This window comes from Nerophis ophidion, linkage group LG13, assembly GCF_033978795.1.
Source record: "Nerophis ophidion isolate RoL-2023_Sa linkage group LG13, RoL_Noph_v1.0, whole genome shotgun sequence".
NCBI classification, from domain to species: domain Eukaryota; kingdom Metazoa; phylum Chordata; class Actinopteri; order Syngnathiformes; family Syngnathidae; genus Nerophis; species Nerophis ophidion.
The window spans coordinates 28,280,285-28,302,251 of NC_084623.1; the positions used below are offsets into that span (position 1 = coordinate 28,280,285).

Below are 21,967 nucleotides of genomic sequence, written 5' to 3' on the forward strand. Positions count from 1 at the left end.
GAACATGTCAAGAGGGAGGTGCTGGACATTGAGTCCGAGTGGACCATGTTCCGCACCTCTATTGTCGAGGCGGCTGATCGGAGCTGTGGCCGCAAGGTAGTTGGTGCTTGTCGGGGCGGCAATCCTAAAACCCCTTGGTGGACACCAGCGGTGAGGGATGCCGTCAAGCTGAAGAAGGAGTCCTATCGGGTCCTTTTGGCTCATAGGACTCCGGAGGCAGTGGACAGGTACCGACAGGCCAAGCGGTGTGCAGCTTCAGCGGTCGCGGAGGCAAAAACTCGGACATGGGAGGAGTTCGGGGAAGCCATGGAAAACGACTTCCGGACGGCTTCGAAGCGATTCTGGATTACCATCCGCCCCCTCAGGAAGGGGAAGCAGTGCACTATCAACACCGTGTATGGTGCGGATGGTGTTCTGCTGACCTCAACTGCGCATGTTGTGGATAGGTGGAAGGAATACTTCGAAGACCTCCTCAATCCCACCAACACGTCTTCCTATGAGGAAGCACTGCCTGGGGAATCTGTGGTGGACTCTCCTATTTCTGGGGCTGAAGTCGCTGAGGTAGTTAAAAAGCTCCTCGGTGGCAAGGCCCCAGGGGTGGATGAGGTCCGCCCGGAGTTCCTTAAGGCTCTGGATGCTGTGGGGCTGTCTTGTTTGACAAGACTCTGCAGCATCGCGTGGACATCGGGGGCGGTACCTCTGGATTGGCAGACCGGGGTGGTGGTTCCTCTCTTTAAGAAGGGGGACCGGAGGGTGTGTTCCAACTATCGTGGGATCACACTCCTCAGCCTTCCCGGTAAGGTTTATTCAGGTGTACTGGAGAGGAGGCTACGCCGGATAGTCGAACCTCGGATTCAGGAGGAACAGTGTGGTTTTTGTCCTGGTCGTGGAACTGTGGAGCAGCTCTATACTCTCGGCAGGGTTTTTGAGGGTGCATGGGAGTTTGCCCAACCAGTCTACATGTGCTTCGTGGACTTGGAGAAGGCATTCAACCGTGTCCCTCGGGACGTCCTGTGGGGAGTGCTCAGAGAGTATGGGGTATTGGACTGTCTTATTGTGGCGGTCCGCTCCCTGTACGATCAGTGCCAGAGCTTGATCCGCATTGCCGGCAGTAAGTCGAACACATTTCCAGTGAGGGTTGGACTCCGCCAAGGCTGTCCTTTGTCACCGATTCTGTTCATAACTTTTATGGACAGAATTTCTAGGCGCAGTCAAGGCGTTGAGGGGTTCCGGTTTGGTGACCGCAGGATTAGGTCTCTGCTTTTTGCAGATGATGTGGTCCTGATGGCTTCATCTGACCGGGATCTTCAGCTCTCACTGGATCGGTTCGCAGCCGAGTGTGAAGCGACCGGAATGAGAATCAGCACCTCCAAGTCAGAGTCCATGGTTCTCGTCCGGAAAGGGGTGGAATGCCATCTCCGGTTTGGGGAGGAGACCCTGCCCCAAGTGGAGGAATTCAAGTACCTAGGAGTCTTGTTCACGAGTGGGGGAAGAGTGGATCGTGAGATCGACAGGCGGATCGGTGCGGCGTCTTCAGTAATGCGGACGTTGTACCGATCCGTTGTGGTGAAGAAGGAGCTGAGCCGGAAGGCAAAGCTCTCAATTTTCCGGTCGATCTACGTTCCCATCCTCACCTATGGTCATGAGCTTTGGGTCATGACCGAAATGATAAGATCACGGGTACAAGCGGCCGAAATGCCCCCGCGACCCGACCTCGGATAAGCGGAAGAAGATGCATGGATGGATGGATGGATGGGATTCTGGATATTTGTTCTGTTCTGTTTATGTTGTGTTACAGTGAGGATGTTCTACCGAAATGTGTTTGTCATTCTTGTTTGGTGTGGGTTCACAGTGTGGCGCATATTACTAAGAATGTTAAAGTTGTTTACATCACAACCTTCAGTGTGACCTGTACGGCTGTTGAACAACTATGCCTTGCAGTTGTGTTAGTGTATCTGCGGAAGCCACATTCAACATGCAACTGGGCTGGCATGCCGTCTATAAATGTTGAAGAAGGCGTCAAAGGCAGTGCCTTCATAGCACGCCCTTCTTATTGCTATCTGGGCGAAAATCAGCAGCTATTCAAGAGAATAGTTGCTTTGAGAATTTGGAAACTTCATGGAAAATTTGGGAGGGTTGGCAAGTGTAATGCTGTCAAGCGGCATTCATATAAAATTCGTGGGCCGCACCAACATTTAATTTTCTTATCAAGGTGCGGGCCGCGTGTCTGAGATCCCTGGTTTATACATAGCACAAAGCAAAAAAAAAAAAAACTCCTTTTGCTGTGTTATTTCATTTTAAATTTCAAAAAAGTTTTGTGGCTCCCATTGTTTTCTTTGTTTTGTGAAACGGGTCAAAATGGCTCTTTGAGTGGTAAAGTTTGCCGGCCCCTGACAAAGAAGGATGGGGCGAGGGTCACCACTTTGTGAACAAATGTGTGAGTAAATTGTCGAACGGTTTAAGAACAACATTTGTCAACCAGCTATTGCAAGGAATTTAGGGATTTCACCATATACGCTCTGTAATCTCATCAAAAAGTTTAGAGAATATGGAAAAATCAATGCACGTAAGCGGCAAGGAATGTGACCTTAGATCCCTCAGGCAGCTCTGCATCAAAAAGCGACATGAGTGTGTATAGGATATCACCACATGGGCTCGGGAACACTTCAGAAAACCAGTGTCAGTAAATATAGTTGGTCGCTACATCTGTAAGTAGAAGTTAAAACTGTTTTATGGAAAGCGAAAGCCATTTATTAACAACACCCAGAAACGCCGCAGGCTTTGCTGCGCCCGAGCTTATCTAAGATGGACTGATGGAAAGTGGAAAATTGTACAGTGGTCAAACGGGTCCACATTTCAAATTGTTTTTGGAAACTGGACGTTGTGTCCTCCGGAACAAAGAGGAAAATAACCATCTGGATTGATATAGGTGCAAAGTTAAAAAGGCAGCATCTGTGACGGTATGGTGGTGTATTAGTGCCCAAGGCAGGGGTAACTTACACCTCTGTGAGGGCACCATTACCTTGCACCCGACCTTTATGCCCCCTCTTATGAGTGGGGACATACGTTATCCACCTCTAGGTCTGGCACCGGGGAGGGGGCGGCGATCCGTGTCCGGGTGAGGGAAATCTTGTTCTTAGATTTTGTTTTTTCATAGAGGTCTTCGAGCTGCTCTTTGTCTGGTCCGCACCTTGCACTTGTTTGCCTTAGGAGACCTGACCAGGGGGGCTTCTAGTCCCCCAGACAACATAGCTTCAAGAATCAATGGGACAGTCAAACTCCTCTACTACGATAAGGCCGCAGCTCAGGAGAGGAGATCACCAAAGTAACGTTGTTATATTTTTCATGAATTTACTAACAAAGTAAATTTCAACATTAAATATACATTGTCATTTTTATGTGGTTGTACAATTGTATGTGGTTTCAAGGTAAGTGGTGACTTTAGAGCAGCTGGTTAATATATATTTATTTATAAGTTAATTATTGAGTTAAGTGAAGGAACTCAGGAGCCCTTACCAGAATACATTGGGTATAGTAAGGTTACATAAGTAACACATCCTTAAATTCACACCTGAAATGTACTGGGAGCTTGTGCAGGTGGCTGAGTATAGTCGTAGTATGATGGAACTTTCTTTTCCTAGTCAAAAGTATAGCAGCCACATTTAGTACTATTTGCAGTTAGTAATGCTGGAAATGTGGGAGCCCGAAAATCAACCATTATAGTAATCGATACTAGACGTAACAAACAAATGTATAATGATCCCAGCGTAATTTGAAAAAATGGGACATATTTTAGCAACATTACGGAGAGGAAAGAATGCCCTTGTAGTGACTAACACTCTGAATGTGGCGCTGAAATGATAAATTTGGGTGAAAAATAATGCACGGTGGGACAGGGGTTAGTGATGTGGCGATTTGTCCAGGGTGTACAACGCCTTCTGCCAGAATGCAGCTGAGATAGGCTCCAGCACACCCGAAAGGGACAAGCGGTAGAAAATGGATGGATGGAATAATGCCGAGATCTTTCACCAACTTACTTTTGGACAATTGTTTTATTGTCGAAATTTAAGGTGGTATCTGTAATCAAGTGCTCGTGTCTAGCAGGACCAATAATCAGCATCTCTGTTTTCTTGGCATTATGATGTAAAAAGTTGCTGGACATCCATTGTTTAGTTTCCTTAGGGCACGACTGCAGATGACTACAATCTAGCGTGTAGGACAGCTTTAGGGTCATGCAAAGTTAAATGTGTCATCAGCCTAACAATCAAAGTTAACACCATATTTTTGTATGTCACCTCGTATCCTCTTGTGGTGGAGCTGACTGGCTCGTGTATGCACAGGCATCTTCTGTTGTTTCTGTTTGTAATACAAAGTATTACGTTTGTGGAATACATGTTATTTAGACCACAAGGAAGTGTTTTAAATGTAAAAAAAAACATTACCCCTCTACTACATGGTTTTTAGTGGCATGCATGTGTATTAATATCATATTTGAATCAATGTTTTGCAGGTGGAGTGTCTTTCAGAGCAGGTGGGTGTTGAACATCCTCGGAAACTGATAAGCTTCACTTTGACAGGTCAGTCAACATATTTCAGGTTTTTCACGTGATGAAAAAGGGTGTTTTATTGACAAATAACATTTTGACAGTAAAACAATTAAAGATATATACACAACTTTATAGAATAAATTACGTGTTGGTGAGGATTTTTTTTTTCCCCTAAACCTTTATTTATAAACTGCAACATTCACAAACAGCTGAAAAACAATAGTCAACATAAGTACAAAAACTATACGAAACAGCGCCAGGGCGGCGCTGAGCCCACATCTCATGATGTAGCTGTGAGCCAGCCAATGATGTGTCGTGTCCAGCTGACATGACCACGCCGTATCCTTTGTTTGGAAACATTCGAAAAATGGCAAAGGTAAACAGTACGGATAGTTCAGCGAAGAAACATCTCGAGGTTATAAAAGTGTACGACCTAAGTCGTCAAAAGTGTCGGAACACTTTACTTTAAAGACTTCAAATACGACATTTCCTGCAAAACGAGCAGTATGGACCTCGCGTACGTGGCACGAAGGACAACATTGCTCCGGCAGCACCTGAAGAAGTGCCATGGATGAAGAGAACTCACGGTACGTAACTTTTTTAAGTCCATAGTCCGAGTACATAGTCCGTTGTGTCCGTCTTTGTGTGTTTTTAATATGTTGTTAACGAGGAGATGTTTTTAAGGCAATAAACGGACAGAAATATCTCAGGTTGGTTTCACAATGGATCAATGTAGCCGGACCCGATAAAGCTATATTATATTTGAGTGACGCTTTTGTAATATAAACTTTAAGAAGGTGCTGGAATATTTCATTCTATTATTCACAGGCAGCCTAAAATGAATCTTTTATTATTCACAACAGAAACATGTACAATATCTGACCCAGTTCTGATCTGATGAGTTACATTTCTGTTATTATTGTTGTATGCTGCATCCCCAATGTCCATTTATTTCATTTAGCTTTTTTTTTAATATGGTGGTGTAATTAGATAGATGGATAGATGGATAGATAGATAGATAGATAGATAGATAGATAGATAGATAGATGGATAGATAGTACTTTTATTGATTCCCTCAGGGAGTTTCCTCAGGAACATTTACATTCCAGCAGCAGTGTACAGAATTGACATCGAATTTAAAAAGTAAATAACGGGGGTTTAAATGGAAATTTTTTTTTTTAAATATTACAATAAGAATAAAAATAAAAAGCAACATAAAAATAACAATATAACAGTAAAAATAACAATATAACAAGAAACACTAGGCAGCAGTGACCATGATATGACAAAATGTGCCTTTTACATAAAAAAATATCAAATAAATCAACTAAGTATGTATTGAGTTACATGTAAATGTTGCTACTATGTACGTTCATGATATGGTTTCTCTCATTTCAGAAAGAAACAAGCCAGCATTAGCGACTTCGTACAAAGGAAGGTGTGCACACCAAAGCAAGCGGCTGCATTGACTAATGCTATCCTGAATATGTTGCTAACTGACATAAGGCGACTATCAATGGTGGAGGATGACGGTTTCAGAAAAATGATTTACGTCCTCAACCCTGTTTACACTCTTCTCTTGAGGACCCATTTTACGAAACTGATGGAGAGGAAGTATGAGCAGACATTTCAAGCTGTGTAAACTGACATTAAAGCCACCCAGATCAAAATAGTTCTGACCACTGATGTGTGGACAAGTGTAGACACGGAAGCCTACCTCGGCAATACATGCCACTACATTGGAGACGAATGGAACATGAAGTCAATCTGCCTTACGACCATGCCACTAGAGGAAAGACATTCAGCACCCAACATTGCAAAATGGTTGGAATAGGTAGAAGGCAGGTTTGAAATTCCCCTAAGCAAAATTATTACTATTGTGTATGACAATTATGCACTTTATAAAAAAAACAACATTTTTCCAACACTTGCCTTGTTATTGTTATGTTTGGCAAGTCAAAAGGACATGGTGCCAGTATGCAGTTTTTTAAAATAGATAGATAGATAGATAGATAGATAGTACTTTATTGATTCCTTCAGGAGAGTTCCTTCAGGAAAATTAAAATTCCAGCAGCAGTGTACAGAGTTGAGATCAATTTTAATAAATGTAAAAAGTAAATAATGGGGGTTCAAATGGAAACAAAATAGAGAACTATTACAATAAGAATAAAAACTAAAAATTAACAATGGGAATAAAAATATAACAGTAAAATAAGAATATAACAAGACAAAGTAGGCAGTAGTGACCATGTTATGAAAATGTATTGCACTGTTATTGTTTTGCAGCCCCTGTCATCCTAATACCCTCTGTCCCCCGCCCCAGCGAGGAGTTGTACAGTCTAATGGTGTGTGGGACAAAGGAGTTTTTGATTCTATTAGTCCTGCACTTGGGATGAAGCAGTCTAGCACTGAACAGGCTCCTCTGGCTACTGATAAGGCTATGCAGAGGGTGACTGGCATCATTCAGGATGCTCACTAGTTTGTCAACAGTCCTCTTCTCTGCCACCGTCCACAGTGTGTCCAGTTTCATTCTGATTGTAGAACCGGCCCGCCCGATCAGTTTCTCAAGTCTGGAGCTGTCCATCTTGGATGTACTGCCCCCCCAGCACACTACCATGTAGAACAGAACTGTGGCAACCACAGACTGGTAGTACATGCACAGGAGTTTTTTGCAGATGTTGAAGGAGTGCAGTCTCCTGAGGAAGTACAGCCTGCTCTGTCCTTTCTTGTACTGGTGGTCCGTGTTAACAGTCCAGTCCAGCTTATTGTCCACCCAAACCCCGAGGTACTTGAATGAGTCCACGGTCTGTACCTCAACTCCCTCGATCACAATAGGTTGTGACCGTGGACTCGACCTCCCAAAGTCAATGACCAGCTCCTTGGTCTTTGATGGATTGAGCTGCAAGAGGTTCGTGTGGCACCAGACAACAAAGTCCCTCACCAGATTCCGAAACTCCTCTCTGTCGTCCCTGATGCACCCGACGATGGCTGTGTCATCCGCGTACTTCTGGATGTGACACATCTCTGAGTTGTAGCAGAAGTCAGCGGTGTACAGGGTGAAGAGAAGAGGGGCCAGCACCGTTCCCTGCGGTGCTCCGGTGCTGCTGATCACAGTATCAGACGTGATGTCCTTCAGTCTGACGTACTGTGGCCTGTCGGTGAGGTAGTTCGAAATCCAGGCAACCAGGCAGGGGTCCACTCGCATTTTGTAGAGCTTGTCCTGAAGGAGGCAGGGCAAAATAAAGTATTGGAAAGGATAGAAATGTAGTTTGTCTTTTTTATCCGATTATTGATCGATTGATCAAAGTAATAATCGACAGATTAATCGATTATCAAATTAATCGTTAGTTGCAGCCCTAAACTCAACGTTGCTCAAACGATAATGTCACACAACACAACACACAAAATAAACATGTAAAGCTCACTTTATTAAGTTATTCCTCATCCACGAATCCCTCAAATTCTTCTTCTTCAGTGTTCAAATCAAACAGTTGGGCGAATAGGGCATCCAAAATGCGTCCAAATGGGCATCCAAATCTCGTCGAAGTCGTCATTATACGAGTCAGTGTCGTTGCTGTTAATGTTAAATTATTTCGCTGCTCCTCTATTCCCTTGTTCTACTGTAGGATTGATCGCCTTGAGTTTAAACTCTGCACGCCTCCCGCAGTCATATATCCCAGCATGCACCGCGCGCTTCTTCTTCTATGAGGGAAAAGAAGGTGGGTGGCTGCTTACCGTAAGAAGAAGCGCACTTCTTCTTCCACGGGGGACAATAAGGTAAACGGCCGATTACCGTAGTTGCGAAGCCTCTTGTGGAATGTTTAATTCGGACACTGAAGAAGAAAAATTTGAGGGATTAGTGGATGAGGAATGATTTAACAAAGTGAGCTCTACATTTTATTTTATGTTTTGTGTTGTGTGACATTAATGTTTGAGCAACGTTGTGTTATTGATATATTGTTATTGCTTTGCACTATTTCGAGACGTCGTTAATGGAGTCAGTATCGCTGCTGTTGTCTAGCAGTTCTGTGACAATTCCTGCTTTCCTGAAATCATGTCTCTCAATAATAGCTATTTGGGGTCTTTAATTAAACACACAAATGGAAATGTAACGGCACGGCCTGGCGCGGCCTGGCGCAGTCATCCCAGCAAGCACCGCGCGGTTCTTCTCCTACGGGGGAAAATGAAATCAGCGGCTGCTTACCGTAGTTGTGAGACCTGTTGTGGCTCAATATTGGTCCATATATAAGGCGCACCGGATTATAAGGCGCACTGTCAGCTTTTGAGAAAATTTTAGGTTTTTAGGTGCACCTTATAGTGTGGAAAATACTGTAATAACATTAAATGAATAATGCTTTTTGATGCCCTTTGAGAGGGAAGTGAATGACCACAAGCTGTGGCGGCACGTCTGCTGTTAATGCTGCAGATAACTACAACAAACTGAAACAGCTTATCATGTTAAAACAGGCAATTATTAACTGTGAATGTAAAATGAAGGTTTCTAATGCATCACATGAAGAAAAATTGCATCTGACAGGCATTGTGCACGCCACCTTCTTAAGAGGTGTTCTCCAAAGCTGGGATTAGTCCAAAGTATTGCATATGCTTCCTAAAAAGCAGATATGCCTATTTTCCTGCAAAATAATGTTTGATTTTCATAGATGACGGTTGAAAAATTTCAAAGTGTACAGTTCTACTCGACTCGACTGTCTTGTATTTGTCTTTAATTGGCGTAGTTTCACATTTGAATGCTCAGCACATGCACTGTACACACACATATATATATATATATATATGTCTTGATTGGATTATCCAGAGAATAGTGCTCGATACCGTGGTAGAGCGCAATATGTAGGTGTGGGAAAAAAATCACATGATTACTTCATCTTTACAGAAGTGTTTCATGAGGGGTTCCCTCAATCATCAGGGAACCCCTCATGAAACACTTCTGTAGAGATGAAGTAATCTTGTGATTTTTTTCCCACACCTACATATATATATATATATATATATATATATATATATATATATATATATATATATATATATATATATATATATATATATATATATATATATATATATATATATATATATATATATATATATATATATATATATATATATGTGTGTGTGTGTGTGTTTTTATTTTAAAAGAATACTTTTCGTTTTTATTTGAAAAATGTTTAACATGTTACTGAACATTTTGTTTTAATTGTCATTTGTCACAGAATAATTTTTTGTTTTTTGTTTATTACTAGAGAATAATATTTGTTATATTATTATATTACATCCATCAATCAATTTTGTACTGGTTGTCCCTCTTGAGGTGGCGGGCAGGGTGGAGCCGATCCCAGCTGCACTCATGTAGAAGGCATGTACACCTTGGACAAGGGCCTCCTCATCTCAGGGCCAACACTAATAGACAAACAACTATTCACACTCACACTAGTTATTTATTATTAGTATAATACTTCTGGCACACCACAGAGGCTGCGGGTCTCTTAACACCTCACTTTTGTGTTTGCATACTCATGTTTCAATCAATCAATAAATCAATCAATCAATCAATCAATCAATCAATCAATCAATCAATCAATCAATCAAAGTTTACTTATATAGCCCTTAATCACAAATGTCTCAAAGAGCTGCACAAATCACAACAACATTATCCTCCCAATCAAACTTTTCTAGGTCTCACTGTTGCTGTCAATGTCATTGTAGTCACCCAACTTGCTCTCACAAGTTTAGAGTACTTGTGAGAACACTCTCCAGTACTCCCTCTCAGAAATCCAAGAAGGACGAGTACTCTAAACTAAATTCAGTTCAGAAATCTAAAAAAGTATTTAACCTAAATGCCCTACCCCTGGACCTCCAACTGCTCCCCTCAGACTCTACTGATTTCCTCTTTGTGACTGACACAGTGTATTTTAAAACCTAAACAGTCTTCTGAACCTGCACATCATCTTAAAAATATATGTCAGACTCCTTCTTGCGTTCAGCTCTCTGGTACAACGGCGAGGTGTGTCCGATAAAGATGGCCGGAGGCATCCTTAAGAGCCCTCTGGCCTCTGGACAAATTGTTCACAAACAAACACACAGCGAACACAGGATGGCTTATGCACAAGCTTTGAGATACACACCATCCAGATTTTATCCCATCATTATTAAAAACATCTCTGGTAACTCCCCCCCAAAAAATTTTTCAACAATTAATCATCTTCTCAACGCCTCCTTGGCTCTCCTCTCTGAGCCCACCGAGAAAAGGTGTAATAGGCACATCACTTCTTTCAAACAAAAAGTTGATAACATCCGCTCACACCGCTCCACGACTTCTATGTCGCTGCCGCAATCTGCAGACTCAAGCTGATCGGAGGCTGCATCCTTCCAAGGACCCACTCCATGCAGTCGACAAAGTTAGGGTCCTGGCTAGAGTCCTCCAGCAGTTTTTGGCGCAATATGAATTGGGACGGTTTAGCCTTCAGGACACTTCCTGGTTACGTCTGTTGTCCCCACCCTTACATTTACGTCAGGTATCTGCAGCTCAGTTGCGCAAGGTTGAATAATGTCGAACTTAAGATGTGAATGTCTTATAGTTTTTTTGTGTTTTCTTTTTTCCTTTACCTTATTTTAGAGGAAGCGGCAAAGATCTACCGGCACCGGCGCTGTCTTATTTTACCGCGGTTTAACCCGATCGGGGCAGCACGGTGGAGGAAGGGGTTAGTGCGTCTGCCTCACAATACAAAGGTCCTGAGTAGTCACAGGTTCAATCCCGGGCTCGGGATCTTTCTGTGTGGAGTTTGCATGTCCTCCCCGTGACCGCGTGGGTTCCCTTCGGGTACTCTGGCTTCCTCCCACTTCCAAAGACATGCACCTGGGTATAAGTTGATTGGCAACACTAAATTGGCCCGAGTGTGTGAATGTGAGTGTGAATGTTGTCTGTTTATCTGTGTTTGCCCTGCGATGAGGTGGCGACTTATCGAATATATAGCTCTCCCTCAGGGTTAAGAGAGGTGCAAAGAGCACGGAGGGTGCTCAACATTACGATATCTGAGGTCTCGTAATTTACAACAAATATATATCACTACAGTTACCCCAGCTTGACGTGTCTGCTTTTAGCTGTTTTAAATGAACAAATAAAGCTATAATGATATTTCAATGTGGCCGTTTCCGCTTTGCATTGCGCCGCCATGTTAAAAATGGTTTTCGGTTCCGGTTGAGTGAACGCTGGCGTGTGCTGCTGCTACTGATCGGCTTTATATCTTATCTGAAGCTGTTTTAGGTGCTTTTCAATTTTTTTTTATTGCTGAATAGGCCCTGGCACATATTTGCTTTTACTGCACGTTTTAAGCATTATTTTGTAGATAGATAGATAGATAGTACTTTATTGATTCCTTCAGGAGAGTTCCTTCAGGAAAATTAAAATTCCAGCAGCAGTGTACAGAGTTGAGATCAATTTAAAAAAAAAAAAAAAGTAAAAAGCAAATAAGGGGGGTTTAAAATGAAACAAAATAGAGAAATATTACAACAAGAATAAAAACAATGTACAACAATTGTAATCGTAATCTAGGAATTACCTCATCTGCTAAACATTGGAATTGCCCTGGTCCGTCAAAATCTCTTTCGGGATTTCGACCCGGGAAATGACCTGAAACAGCGCTTGCACAACACTCTTGGCAGAGATGGAGCGCAGCGGCACTGCTTCGGGGTACCGTGTTGCATTATCCACCAGGACTAACACAAAGCGGTATCCCCGTGTGCTCGGGGCAAATGGTCCGATGAGGTCCATTCCAATTCTTTCGAACGGGACCTCTGAGTGGTAATGGGCGCAAGGGGGCCTTCGGGATGGCCGCTGGGTTCACCAGCTGGCAGTCCGGACAGGCCGCGCACCACCGACGCACGTCTGCCCGGAGGCCTGGCCAATAGAATCGGACCATAACCCGATTAAGTGTTTTATCATACCCCATATGGCCAGATAGCGGGTTAAGGTGGGCCTTTTGGCACCAACAACTGGGTGTGTTCTTCCCCGGTCTGAGTGTCACGGGTCACTCGGTATAACCTATCGCGAATAGTTGAAAAATGGGGGAATACCCTTGCTTTTCCCGGGCGCACCAGCTGACCGTCGATGTAATCCAACTGGTCCCAGGCCGCGCGCAAGGTGTCCTCGTGGGACTTCTCGAGGGGAAATCCTTCGTAGGTTGCCATCGGAGGGCCGGAGGGGCCTCCCGCACAGCCCCCACCGGTTCCCGCTCGGCCGTCCCGGATGAAGCTGCGTCGCCACTGAGAACCGCGCAGATGCTCCCCCTTCCTACAGTCCGTGAACGCATCCCCACGCATTGCGTTACTAACTGGTTAAACCCTGGCCAATTCGTTCCTAAAATTATGGGGTGCGTAAGGTGCGCGCTTGTGGCAACCTTGACTCTATGCTTTTGGCTTCTCTACCGAATTTCCACTGGCACAATTGGGTACTCATGCACATCCCCATGAATAGACCTAATTTTACCCCGTGTTGCCTGCCTCAATACCCCGGGTCGAACCAAGTTCTGGTGGATCATGGACTGTTTGCAGCCCGAATCCACCATTGCCCGGTATACACTCCCTTGTACCCTTACCGGGACACAGTATGTCTCTCCCAAATCGGGCGCGGGTGCTGGGGGCCCGACAACCCGTAGCACCTGTCCCACCTTCATCACGGAGCACTCCTAGCGCACATGCCCGGGTTGGCCGCATCCCCAGCTCACCGGCCCTGGTGCTCGAGGCGCCATCTGTGAGGGAAGCCCTCCATTCGCAGCGCCGGTACCGTGTAACGCACAAGCAGAGGAGATGAGAAAACCCCGTGGTCCCCCACTTGTTGTGTGTCTGTGGGTGCGTGAAAGGGTGCGGGTGTGTGTGCTTTGACATTGTTCTTCTGAGTGGGGAACCTGCTCTTTGGTTACGGGTGGCTCGGCCGTGCGGGGTTGCTGCTCCAGGGACGTCCTTTCCGGCAGTGTGAGTCGTCGACGGGGTGCTGGGGTAGGCCTTTCGGCCGCCTTTGCCATCGCCTCCTTCTGAACAGCCAGATGTACCTCCGCCAGGTTTACCGCCATCATCACGTCCTGGGGCCGGTGGTACCTTACCCATGCGGAGGTCCTGGCTGGGATGGCATCAATAAATTGTCCTAGGACAATCAACTTGAACATTTTTTGATCTTGCCCATTCGGATGTAGCCACAGGGTGGCCGCGTCCCTCAGTTGCTGCGCCAGCACGAATAGGCGGTCAATTGGGCCCAACCTCAGAGCTCGGAACCTCCGCCGGTGGTCTTCTGGACTGCTGCCTACCCGGTCCAGTACGGCCCGGCGCAGGTTTGGGTACTGCATCCGGGCGGCTGCTGGGAGACTCAAGGCCCCCCACTGCGCCTCCCCCGCCAGGAGTGAGAGCAGCTTCACTCCCCACTCCTCCTCCGGCCACCTGCACGCTGTTGCCATGGCCTTGAACACATCGAGGTATGCTTGAGGGTCCCCCCCCTCCACCATGCGCTGCATTGAAGTCGACGCCCTCGTACATGCGTTTGCTCTGTCCATCAGGGACTGCAGTAGTTGGGACTGCTGCTGGGTCGCCGCCGACACTTCGGCCAGCACTCGTCTGAGCGCCTCTTGGGGGGGCATGGTGGACATCTTCTTGGTCGGTCGTAGTTGGGCGTGACTTGTGGAAGTCTTTCTCTTCCCCTCCGGGTTCCAGCGGAGCAATGTGACCACAACACCTGAGACGTTGGTGTGTAACAGGAGAGTTTTCATTTTTTTCGTTTATATTCGTTTTCAAAGTTCGTCTTTTTGCTTTCAGTAATCTGGTTTGTTTTATCCAAATTTCCTCTTTGCCTTTCGGCACTCTAGCCTTTTAGTTCACAAGTCTCGTCGTTGCTTTTCAGCCTCTCGGTCTCTCCTGTTCCCAAGAACCCACTCTCATGGTCTCCGGCCCTGCTAATCAAGGGAGCAGGTGATTAGATAACTCGTTCCAGCTGAGATTATCCACTCACCTGTTGGCTGCGCGACCACGCCCCTCTCCACGGAATACTTTTGGATATATTTGGATATGGGAAAGTAATTTAAAAAAAGTAATTTAATCTTTAAATATGGTCATGTTACGGTTATGTTACACAGGCAGAGAAGGCCTTGCTGGCCCTGATGGCTCACCACTGCATTCTTTGTTCACCACTGGAATTGTTCCCTCAGCTTTCAAAACAGCAGCCATAATAAAAAAAAACAAGCTCTGATCCAAATCAGTGTAATAACCTTCGTATCATTTCAAATCTGCCATTCATTTAAAAATATCCTTGAAAAAGCTGTCTCCTCCCAGCTTCACTCCAACCTACCAAAAAATAGCCTATATGAGCAATTCCAGTCTGGTTTCTGCCCCCTGGACAGGACTGAAATAGCACTTGTAAAGACCACAAACAATCTCCTCCTGGCAGCTGATTCTGGTCTCCTCACCATTCTCATCCTTTTAGATCTCATTGCAGCCTTTGATACCATTTCACACACTGTCCTCAATAGATACCACAGTATCTGCATCACAAAACACACCCCTTCACAGGTTTAGATCATATTTCTTTGACCACACTCAATTTGTTAAACTCTGTTCATCCAAATCTCCTCCATCTCCTGTTTCATCTGGTGTGCCCTAGGGCTCTGTTCTTGGTCCCCTGCTTTATTTAATCTACATTCTTCCCCATGGCGATATTTTTGGTAAATTTAAAATACATTTTCACTGTTGTGCGGATGACACCCAGCTTTACCTCTTTACCAAACCCACTGCTTCTGTTCCTCCTTCCTCCCTTACAGACTGCCTCAGTGAACTCAAACAGTGGTTCTCATCCAATTTCCTCCAACTCAATAGTAAGAAAACCGAAATCTTACATTATATTTAACCTTCAAGCTTTTTTATTTAACTTTTTTTTATGTTTTTGTTTATTTTAATAGTATTTTTAGAATGTGTCGTGGGCCTTTAAAACATTAATTGTGGGCCGCAAATGGCCTCCGGGGCACACATTTGAGACCCCTGCTATAGAAAATAAAACATCAAATCTAATAAATCAATGAATAAAAAGCAGAGCCTGGAGACGCATGCACGTTTATCATAACTCTCTCGCTCTCTGCCCCTCCCTCACGAATACTGCTGTTGCGCGCATAATATGTTTTGTTTTTAACCCCTTCTTAACCCTGAATGTACATTGTCAATACACGCAACAAGGGCTGGGCGATATATCGATATACACGATATGTTATGAGGGGCCTTTGGGACATTATTCAGAATTACCTTTCACATACACTACTGAAATGCTCTCACATAAACAACAAAAAATGTTTTTTTATATAATTTATGCGGAATGTGTTTTTTGCGTATCGTGGGTTGGCTCATAGAATCGCACTGCACTGAAAGATGGTGATGTGTGTACATGGAAGTGAATGCAGCGCGTCAGGTTGAATGCAACATGGAGTTATGCTGAACGAAATGTGGCGGTAATTTCATTGTTGGCCTTGGCTTGCCATCAAAGTCGGCCAATGCGACATATAATATATTATATATCGTTATATATAATATATTTTGATGGTGGTCTGTGCGGTCAAACTACACATTTCAGCAGTGTAATGCCAACAGTCTGTCCCGACTCCCGACTAAAATATTGCTGTGTAACTTTACAAATACATTTGGGTCATCGATATTAGTAAAATGTGGCACAATTGCATGGTAAACCATCTTGCAAGAAGCATAAACAGGAGAAACCTACAACGTAGGACTCGTAAATTGCCATTTGAAGTTCCTTGGATTCGGTTTTGGATTCGGCTACGTATTTGGCAACCTCAGTCATGGAGAGTTCGAGGGGACTACATAATTTTGACCATGACTGCAGTGCCATTTCTGTCCAGATTACTACATATGTCTCCTTTAAAATGTTTTCTGTATAGATATTTTTTCTTTTTGCAGGACATCAGTAGTCCCCTTGTGATCCACGGTTACTCCTTACCCGTGCTGTACTTAATGTAATGTTTTCCAATTGGACAGTGCTTCTCATACAGTTTTAAGAAAATGTTAAGGAAGGTGTCATTTGCCTCATCTGGTTCTGTGGAAGTATAAACCTCCCCCCAGTCTTAAGCACATAACTCAGACTGGAATGTTGAGATAGTTTCTGGTGTTTGGTGTCTGACAAATCTATATTGAGCTGCTTTTTCTGTTTCTTTCTTACCAAATAAATTGTGAAAAATGCTGAATACAGGTAGATGATCACTCATGTCATTGAGTAGTATTCCTGCGGTTACTAGATTCTACGGCTGATTGGTGAACATGTTATCTATTAGTGTGGCAAAGTCTGCTGTTATTCTGGTTGGTTTTGTGATGAGGGTAAATAAATGACTGCTGTACAATCCTGTTATAAAATATGTTGTTTTGGTACTGTCCAAGGGGTTCAGAAGATTATTATTAAAACCACTACACACAATATTGGGCTTCTTTGACTTACTGAACAAATAATACATTTTTTGATTGAAATTGTCTAAACAGAACTAACATTTATTTTTTGCATTTTTTTACTTAAATTTCTACAGTTAAACATTCAAAGACTCCAACAATAGAAGTTGATTAATCTATTAATCTTCCTGCAGTTTAAATATCAATTGACAAAAAGTGCAACCCCCCCACCTCCCTGTCCCTTTTTTCCAACTCTATTTGTATTGAATAATTCATAACCTTTCAATTTCATTTCACACTTGTTCCCATCTGGACGAGTCTCTGAAACTGCAACAACACAACATTTTTTGAACTGGCTCAGATATTCTCTAATGTATTCAAAGTTTTTATACACACTTCGGCTATTAAAATGTATTACGGTAAAGGATTTGTCCACATTGACGCATTTAAATTGTTCATCTGTGTAGTACTCACGTTTACTGGTAATATCATAGTAAATATTACAATCCAGATCTATGTCACACCCAAGAACATTTTAATTGCATTTGCAATTGATATTGTCATACAAGTTTGGTTGGATGTGGTTCTAATTGTTGTACTGGTCACTACTGTTATCATTTTCAGTACTTCTACATTCTAATTCCTTATCACCATCATTAGTGAAAATATTTTTTTAATTATTTTCCATTCAATGTAAAGTCCCTTAGTACAGATAACACATTTTCATCCACTGAAACACATACACACAAATGACAAGGCTTTTACTAAGCGTGAAAGTCCCAAAGCAGTCCAAAAGAAAAAAAGTTTTTATTTGGTATTAGGTTACTGTTTTAATCATGGCGTTGAGCATACGTCCGTATGACCTACAGTAAGTAAGACAAAATAAAAAACAACAAAAATAGTCTTAGCATTCCAAAAATAAGCTCATCAAAAATCTTTCTTTAGCTGTCCTCATCAAAAATGGAACGATCAGAAGAATGAAACCCTTCACTTGTCCCCTGGACCCCTTCATATAGCCCTGCTAAAGGACAACATCTGGCTTCTCATTACCAAGATTATGAACCACTCCCTTCTGGTTGGCCATGTTCTATCTGTATTAATAACTGCTTTCATCAGACCACCCTGAATCTTGAAGTTTTCTGCAATTATAGGCCCATCACCAATCTTCCATTTCTGTCAAAGATTCTGGGAAAAAATAGTTCACCTCAAGCACAACAACCTTTTTTTTGACAAGTTCCAGTCTGGTTTCACCAATGGCATGGTACAGAAACAGCAATGGTCAAGATCACCTATGAAGCACACACCAGTTCCCCATCTTCACGTATCCTCTTGGACCTCCCTTTAGCCTTTGATACAATTAATTACATCCTCCTCTACCACCTACACTTAACCCTTTGGACTATCAGGACACGTTCACAACTAGTTCAGACTGGCAGTACTGAGCATGTCGCCTCGTTAGAAGCAAAATCACACACCCACAACATCACCTTCGGTGACTTCTTAGTGTTCAGCACACCATTTATTAACTTGGCCTCAATTGTATACCAAGTAACTTCTATCAAGTACAGCATACAATCAGTAATTTCTCCTGTTGTAGTAACCGTGTTGTACTATAAGACACACAAGCAATGAGTACATATCAACATCTTTTTTATTTTTGCTCACAGATCTGCGGGCCAACAGCCTAAAAAAAGGTATGTTTTTTCATCCGGACCCATATCTAAAGATGTCCATCCATCCTGGCAAGAGGAGCGTCTTCCCGGTCTTCAGCCATCACGGACAAGAACGCCGATCAGCCATCATCGCCAACACCACAAACCCAGTTTGGCTTGGAGAGGTGAGTGGCTGGAAACTTCATAATCCTCATCTGCACATGTTTTGATTCCTGGTTGATGTGTCTGCAGAAATATACCTTTGTAGCACTAATGACGGACATTTTGTACATCGAAGTCAAGGACAAGTTTGCCAAAAGTCGACCAATCATAAAACGCTTTCTTGGTCAGCTGACAATCCCTGTACAGCGCCTGATCGAAAAGATACCTGGGTAAGTACACAACATGAAGTATTTCATCCTCTTTTCACTTTACAACTTGCAGTAGTGTGCCTGTAGTTCCTTGGAGCTGTAGTACTTGAGGTATCCTGATACAAACATAGCTCCCATTATCCTTGTCACTGCCATTTTGTCCTTGGGCAAGACACCTCACTCTCCTTGCCTCCAGTGCCAAACACACTGGTGTATACATGTAAATTAATACATAAATTAATGAGATGTAAATAATGAATGAATGACTGAATTAATGGGAATTAATCGTTTGAATGAATGAATAAACAAATTAATGTAAATTAATAAATATGAGTGAATCAATGAATGAATGTGAGTGAATAAATGAATGCATGTGAATGAATTAATGAATTTGAATAAATGGATGAAAGAATGTGGATATTTATGACAGAATGAATGTGAATTAATGAATGTGAGGTGGTGGTCAAACAGGTCTCTGCCGTAAATTGACAGCCCTGTTTTGGTCAGTCTACCTCTGGGAAGCTGTGACTCCAAATGTACTTTACCACCATAAAAGTGTAAATTATCTAGCCAATATTAAATTAGTAGTAGTAGTTGTATTTTACTGCCATGAATTTGTGAATTATTTATCCCTTATTTTAATTATTATTATTATTATTATTGTTATTATTAGTATTATTATTATTATTATTATTAATATTACTACGTGAATTTAACCACCATGTGAATCTGGAGTGAATGAATGATGACTTCTTAGCTCTCATTGTAAAGCGATTGGGTGTCGAGAAAAGTGCTTTATAAATCTGAAACATTATTAATATTGTTACATTCCATTCTCAAACTCATACCCATATTGCATTTGCATATTTCATACTCTTTATACGTATTTGTATGGATCAATTTATAATGAATATTTTTTTAAGTCTTTGAAGTAATGCTGATATTTTATATTTGTATTAATTTTGTCACAAGATTGTGGCGTAATTGTCACGGACACACACTTGTGAAACTGTCACAAACAAAAACTTGTGTGATTTTTGCAAACTACTTTTTGTCTGATTGTCGCAAACAAACATGAGTTTGTGTGATTGTCACAAACAGAATCTTACGTAATTGTCACAAACATGAGTTTGTGTGATTGTCACAAACAAAAATTTGTTGTGGGATATTTGCAAACAACTACATGTTGTCTGATCATCGCAACAAACTTGTGTGATTGTCACAACAAAAACACTTTTTGTGTGATTGTTACAAAGACAAACTGGTTGTGCGATTATTTCAAACACAAACATGTTGTCTGATTGTCGCAAACACAAACTGGTTGTGTGATTTTCACAACCACAACATGTGTGACTGTCACAAACACAAACCTGTCGTGTGATTGTCAGAAACACAACCTTGTAGTATTGTAGAGGGTTAGGAGTAGAAAGTTAGGGGTAAGAGGTTCTGGTTTGATATACAGTGGGGATGTATATCCTTAAGATAATATTGATACAAATACCATTACTGATATTCCTTATCGATACCAGTATTCAACAGTACTCTTATTGGTACCATATGTAATCCGTGTAAATAAAGATGTGAAAAAATGCATTTTTATTACCATTTTTATTCACTTTATTCTTCGTCTTTACTAAAAACAACTAAACTAGGGATTAGTTCAAAATTGTACTAACATTATGAGTAAATAACAAAGTAAACTAAATAAGAAAAAACACAATGACATGACAATGACACAATGTACCAACAATCTTTAATTTACATGCTTTCAAGTAAAAGTAAGCACACACAAAGATGCATAAGTTATTATTTCAACACGTGTACTCTAACTATTTGTACAAACGTATTAGAAGCTGTCAAGTTATCATTAACTTCCCAATGAAGATCAAGAATTGCGTCGACTACTTAATAGCATTGGCAGTAGTAGCACTGTGTTTTTCACAAAGCTTTTGGATGACAAGTAGTCATCAAATTGCAAAATAAATATATCACCTCACAGTAGAAGTCATTTGGGAACTTTTCAGCTCTGTATTTTGGAGTTAGTTTTGTAGTTTGACGTGGCCGCGTGTCAAGGAGGCAGGCACAGAGATGGCCCGAGAAGGATGCATTGCTGTCGGCTAGAGTGCTGGCCCACAGAAGTGTTTGTCAAGTACAGTAAACATGACTTCCCCATTTTTTTCAAAATTACAAATTTAGGTCCCATTTCGGCAATTTCCCTGACTTTCAGCATTTAGATTCTGTTTTAGCAAACATTTGATTTTGTCCGGATTTTCAATCTATAGTTCTATTAACTTCCGCATACTGTACCTTGTACCAGAAGTGGGGTTGAAAAAGATCGACTCCGATTGGCTGTTCCGCCTCGTCTTCTTTTATGTTTTGCCGTGGCACCTGAGTGAATGCGCGTGTGTTCTAATCACGACGGTCAGCCGGATAAAAATAAAAGTACCAATAGCTGTAAAATTTTTCCAGAATTTTAATACTCTTCTTGGAGTGGCCCAATTAGGAACCGGCACCAAAAAATACCGGTATTCGGTATACATCCCTAGTTACGGTAGAAGGAGGGTTAGCGTTAGAGGGTTATGGTTAGTTATGGTAGAGGAAAGTTGTTGTGGGATTATCACAACACAAACCTGGAGTGTGATTGTCATAAACACAATGATGTTGTGTGTGATTGTCACAAACACAAACTTGTTATGTTGTTGACATAAGCACAAAGCAATGTGATTGTCACAAACACAGTTGTTTTATGGTTGTCACAAACACAAACTTGTGTGATTGTCAGAGTCCAGCCTGTGAGTTTCTCGTTGTGTCGCCGCCTCCCTACGGAACACGTGAGTGGAAATTTGCAGTTCAAGGTGGAGCTGACATCTACTGGTGCCGATGGTAAATTAAATGCATATATATATATATATATATATATATATATATATATATGTATATATATATATATATATAT

At 42.3% G+C, this 21,967-nt stretch overlaps 1 protein-coding gene across 4 annotated transcripts in view; it reads left to right on the forward strand.

Annotated features, from left to right (window-relative positions):
* Positions 1-21,967, forward strand: part of hecw2a (HECT, C2 and WW domain containing E3 ubiquitin protein ligase 2a) — a 263,018-nt gene that overhangs the window by 49,036 nt on the left and 192,015 nt on the right. For 3 of the 4 annotated variants that reach the window (XM_061918718.1, XM_061918719.1, XM_061918720.1), the window contains exons 5-9: positions 4,511-4,577; positions 15,365-15,418; positions 18,656-18,825; positions 18,893-19,032; positions 21,794-21,894. In XM_061918718.1, the coding sequence (XP_061774702.1) occupies positions 4,511-4,577; positions 15,365-15,418; positions 18,656-18,825; positions 18,893-19,032; positions 21,794-21,894 (532 nt within the window). The remainder of the gene's footprint in view (positions 1-4,510; positions 4,578-15,364; positions 15,419-18,655; positions 18,826-18,892; positions 19,033-21,793; positions 21,895-21,967) is intronic. The other variant, XM_061918721.1, reaches the window with a different exon arrangement.